Source organism: Alligator sinensis, unplaced genomic scaffold (genome assembly GCF_000455745.1).
Source record: "Alligator sinensis unplaced genomic scaffold, ASM45574v1 scaffold697_1, whole genome shotgun sequence".
In the NCBI taxonomy this organism is placed as follows: Eukaryota; Metazoa; Chordata; order Crocodylia; family Alligatoridae; genus Alligator; species Alligator sinensis.
Window position 1 is genome coordinate 497,088 of NW_005842426.1, and position 5,089 is coordinate 502,176.

The 5,089-nt window shown below is 52.6% G+C and overlaps 1 protein-coding gene across 1 annotated transcript in view; it reads left to right on the plus strand.

The window, feature by feature from the left end:
* FGF12 (fibroblast growth factor 12) overlaps window positions 1-4,490 on the plus strand; it is a 120,041-nt gene extending 115,551 nt beyond the window's left edge. The window contains 1 exon segment of the mRNA XM_025211724.1: window positions 3,959-4,490. Coding sequence (XP_025067509.1) covers window positions 3,959-4,077 — 119 coding nt within the window. The 3' untranslated portion in view covers window positions 4,078-4,490.
* The last annotated feature ends 599 nt before the right edge of the window (window positions 4,491-5,089 follow it).

Sequence of the window (5,089 nt, forward strand, 5' to 3'; positions counted from 1 at the left end):
CCTCGAAACATTGCACACGTCCTTCTCCAACCCACGTTACATGCACAGAAATGGAGATGCGTAGATTTGGCTGTCTTATGTGGTGGCAGGGGGACAACATAGAAATAGGGTTTCATGCTGAATTGTAGAAATTCAGGTTGAAGAGACCTCAGGAGATCACATCTAGTCCAAACCCTTGCTGCAAGCAGGACAAGCCCCAACTGCATCATCCCAACACCTCCAAGGATGGAAATCCATCTTTCATGCACTGCGGTAGCTCTGACATTATTCTTCCTCTCGGAGGGTTGGTATTCCCTTCCCTCCCCTCCCTCTTATCATAATCCTAGAAATAAGCAGGTCCTGCACCATCTTGCATTAGAGCATGTTTAATTCCTCGTAGTGTTTGCCCACAGTGTGTCTGCTCTCTGGCCACTAGCCACCGTGCCCAAAAAGGATGGAGATGAAAGCATGGGGTTCACTCACAACAGCTCCAGGGTGCTCCTGGGATCCTGGGGATGCCCCTGCCTGCTGTGAAGTACTACCCAAGGGGCAGAGGGGCAAGAAGGAGGCAACTGCTGAGCCCCCAACCCTCTCCCCTCCAGCATGAGCCCATGAGACCCAAGCTATGGAGAACCAAACCCCGGGGCAGCTGTGGTCCCCCACCAGACCTGTCGTGCATGCCCCATGCTGTGCATCAAGGGAGCCAGAGGCTTTGCAAGCCTGTGAGGGTAGTGTCTGCTCAAAGTGGTTGCTGTTGTTGCTGGCTTCCAAAACACTGTTTTGGGCAGCTCACAGCATGCCAGCAAAGCAAGGTTGCATGCTGTGCAGGGGTTGCATTGCCTCCCTGAGTCCAGAGCTGGGAGAAACGGGAGTGGCAGCATCTGGTATGGTTGTCTGTAGTGTGTCCCCCTCAGTCTGGCACATCGCTGACTGCCCCCCTCCAAATCCACCCCATCCCACCTCCAGAGCTGGTCCTCTGCGTGCCGCTGGACAGGGAGAAAACTCAGCCCCAGAGAGACATGCCTCCCCCACCACACACCCGTCTCCTCTTCATGGGGCTGGCACTTGGACAGGAGAGGGGTTTGACCCCCATGGCTGGCCTCTACATTTGTGGGCATCGCTGTTCAGTGGATGCATTAGGATGTGCATGTTGATTCGAGTCTAGGACACAGGGTCTGAGTGAATCCTTGGCTCACTGATACTAAAGACTGTGTGTGGGTAGGTAGGTGCTCAGTTGTATGGCCCCATAAGTCTGGATCAGTGGAAAGCTGGCTCCTGAGCATGGGAACAGCCCATGCTCAGACCTGGGGGAGAGCCCGGCCCCCCGGCCCTGTGATAGCCAAGCTCCTGCAGTCAGGGCTGAGCTCTGCTGCAATGCAATGCCGTCTAGAAAGCCAACCTGCAAGTGCCCAAGCTAGCACCAGGGGTGTTGGTTGTAGCCATGTTGGTCTAAGGACACAGGCAACATGGTCTATTTTTTATCAGGCCATCTGTAGTTGGAAAAATCCGTCTTTGCAAGCTTTTGGGTACAAACCCCCTTCTTCAGGCAGCAGGCACCTGTGTTTTTTAATCACAGCTATTTTCCTGATGGGGGTCAACATCATCCCCCACCCCAGCTGTACACAGCTCAGCTGCCGGTAGATCCCTGATACGCATGTTTTCCTAGGCAGGTGTGTTGGATATCCCTGTCTGAGAACCAGCTGATGTGTAAAACGCGGTCCCCATCTCCACCGGCAGTGTTTTGGCTCGGTGGCGAGGTTTCCAGCTAGGGCTGTGACATCCGCCAAACACACACGGCTGCCGGGCGTAGGGCTGAATCACGCCGCTCACAACGAGCTGTCAGCCACTGCGACGATGGTATTAGAAAGAGTTTGGTTCAGCGTTGACCAACCTGGTGGGAATCCCCCACGACGGCTCGCTGGCCCGTCGCTGATCTTGGTGCGTGTCGCAAGTTATTGAACTCAACGCCGGGGTCAGCGACCGTGGCCTGTATTGTACAGCAGGTCGGGCTGGGTCCCTTCTAGCTCTGCCAGTCTACAAATGTGAGCGCTTCCCGTCTAGATGCATGCCGCTTGCTTACGCCAACTCACTGAATCTGCATAACGCAGCTGCCTGGGAACAGGCCGCGTTGCTCTGTGTATAAATATTGTGGAGGCTAGGATTGCGTGCATGGGATAACTCTTCCAAGTCCAAACGCCCCGCGCTGCTCTACCCTCTCTTCTGTGATCTGCTCCCTCGTGTTTTGCACTGCTTCTGCGAAAGGCACAGTACGTCTGCTTTGCTCCTCTCTGCTTTTGTTCAGTGTCCCTGCCTGGCTCATTTGCTACTTCAGTGCATGGACTTCTTAATTAGTTTTAGCTGTGTGTCCTGTCTAATTGTGTGCTGCTTGATTGGTATTCGTGACTTGGATTTGCAAGGTCAGGGACTGGGTCTGGATGCTCACCGTGGTGGAGAACCAACCCGTGGGGGTCAGTAGGATTTTCAGGACACGTCCCATTGACCTCCCTGCTGCAGTGAAGTTTCTCAGTGAATTGTGGGCGAGCACGTGCATCCTTCTGGGCACACAGGCAGAATTGTGGGAAGGCAAAGGAGGACTGTCAAGACTTGCAGGACTCGCTGCTGCCAGGACTAGAGGGAATTTGGGGCTTCCCTTTGTTCCTGTGGTTTGTTTGCCAAGCAGACGAGGTGCAGTGTAGTGCTCAGGCTGGGAGCTTAGGATGCTTGGATTTTATTCAGCATCAATTCAAGATAAGCAGGTCATTCATTCTCTTTCCTTTTGTATTTCCCGTTGAGAACAGCCTTACCCGCGGTACTTTACTATTCAGTACAGGCCTCGCTGGGGTGTCATGAGGCTCAGTTAGAGTGTGCAATTAAAGTGCTTTGAGAGGCTTGGATGGCAGGCTTGCTATATGGGCAAATGAATGTTTTTCATTGCTGAGATATTCTGTGCAATATCGCCTATATTGCTCTGCACTTGACTGCACTTTATTGCCGCCCTACATTATTCTGCATTACTATAAATGTTGTTGTAGATGAGAGTGAAATGCTGAGCAATTGCAACATTTTCGATCTGGCTCTAATTGCTGAGATTTATTCGGAAATCAGGGCGAGGCTACCAGCATCCAGGGGAGATGCACTTTGCCGTAGGTGGTTCCCCACGTCTCCCCCTCCCCTACCTGGCCCCATCCCTAGTTCTCATTTCCAGCACATTTGCCCATGAGAAGGGTCAGGATTTGGATGGATGGTCCAGAAGGCCCATTTGAAATGGGAGCCCTGAAGTTTCTCCTGATGGTGTCAAGCAGAGACCCTTATGCAACAGCCGCGGTTGCGGGCAGATGGCCTGAGCTAGCTCAGACCAAGGCTCGAGTGGATGGGAAGCAGCAGCATACAGGTGCATTGGGAGGGACAGGCAGGGGAAACACCTCCTTGCTCTCTCCAGCTGCACGTCCAGCAGCGAGAAAGCAGAGCGGGCTCCATCCTGTGTCACATCACGCCTGAATGGCCCTGCAGCGCTGGGACCTTCCTCGCCATTCGGGGTTTGACTCCCAGCACACATGCATGCACGCGCTGCTGCGTGTGCTCGGTAGCACTGTGCTCTGGCTGGGTGGATGCATGCATAACGCTGGGCAAGGACCCCAGTGCGGGCAGAGCAGTAGCCTTCTCACTGTGTGGCCAGTAGCCTCGTGGTTAGGACCAGGGAGCTGGACACTAGGGATGACTTAGCTGGGAGAGACCAGGTCAGCCCTTACTCCCTTTAGAGGAGTGAAGGCTTCAAAGGCTGCAGCTGCCAGCTCAGGCAGAAAGGACTGTGAGTAATGGGACAAACCGGGATTTTCTGTGCAAGCGATGTGCATGTACGTAGGGAGGGAGATGGGGGCAGGGGGAAGGATGGGAAACCCAGTCCTTCATACAAATGATGGACAAAGAGCCCAGTCTCTCCAGCAGCACGTGAGCTAACTGTTGCCCTTTCCGTCCACAGTGTGCATGTACAGGGAGCCATCGCTGCATGAAATCGGAGAGAAACAAGGACGCTCAAGGAAAAGTTCAGGGACACCAACTATGAATGGAGGCAAAGTCGTGAACCAAGACTCGACATAGCTGCAAAACACCCCCCTCGCCCCCACTTCCCGTCGTCCCCCTCCCGCCCACCTGCCCACCCCACCCGGTGAAACCACACGAGACCACCACAAACTGAGCAAGGCAGGACCTACCAGTAGCGGCTAGGATTCTGAACTCAAAATCTTTTGTTGAGTAGGATGAGGAAAACGACCCCCAAATCTTGCCTGTCGCAACGTTTTAGAAAAACAAAACGCACCAAAAAATGCCCCCAAACAAAACAAAAAACCCCCCCAAAAAGTGAAGAGAAAAAAAAAAAATGTTTTAAATCAGGACTCCATTAACATTTGCAAAAGCAAACTGTTTGCTCTGTGATCAAAAAGGGGGAAAAAAAAAACTCATCTCTGCATAATAATACTACTATGACAACTACTAATAAAGTAATAAACACTAACGACAACAGTACTACTGCTACTAATAAAGATGTTACCTTTAAAAATAAAACAGAGCTTTTGGAAAATTGAACTTGGCGAGCAATGTGCTGGGAGCCGGCGAGACGAAAGGTTGCGCTCTCTGTGCTTTCGTGTTGTTCTTCCACTTCCCGCTCGCATCCGGGGAGGCTTGTCGGGCAGGAAAGGCAGGGACGGCATGGATGCTGAATTAAATAAATGATCTAGGGTGCTGGTCTTTGCAGACTGGGAACCAGCTGCATTTGGCTTCTCCATCCGCGCTAGAACAGCATCCTTGGGTGATGGTGGCATGACTGGCGCATGCCTGAGCTGGGTATACATCTTGTGTCCTTTCCTTCCCTTTTATTGTTCCATGGTTAGCTGCCAGGGGAGTTTCATAAATAGGCTTTTGCGCCTTGCAAGGTGAATTGGTTAATTCATTAGGGGCTTAGGATGCTGGGATATGAGGTTTTACTAATGTGCAACGAGAGGGGAATAAAGCTACCGAAACACCTGCAGTCAGGCAGGAAGGATGGAGAGTTCATTGCACGAGGGCCTGGTGTGTGCACGGGAGAGGAGCAAGGCTGCTGGGGGGCAGAGAGAGG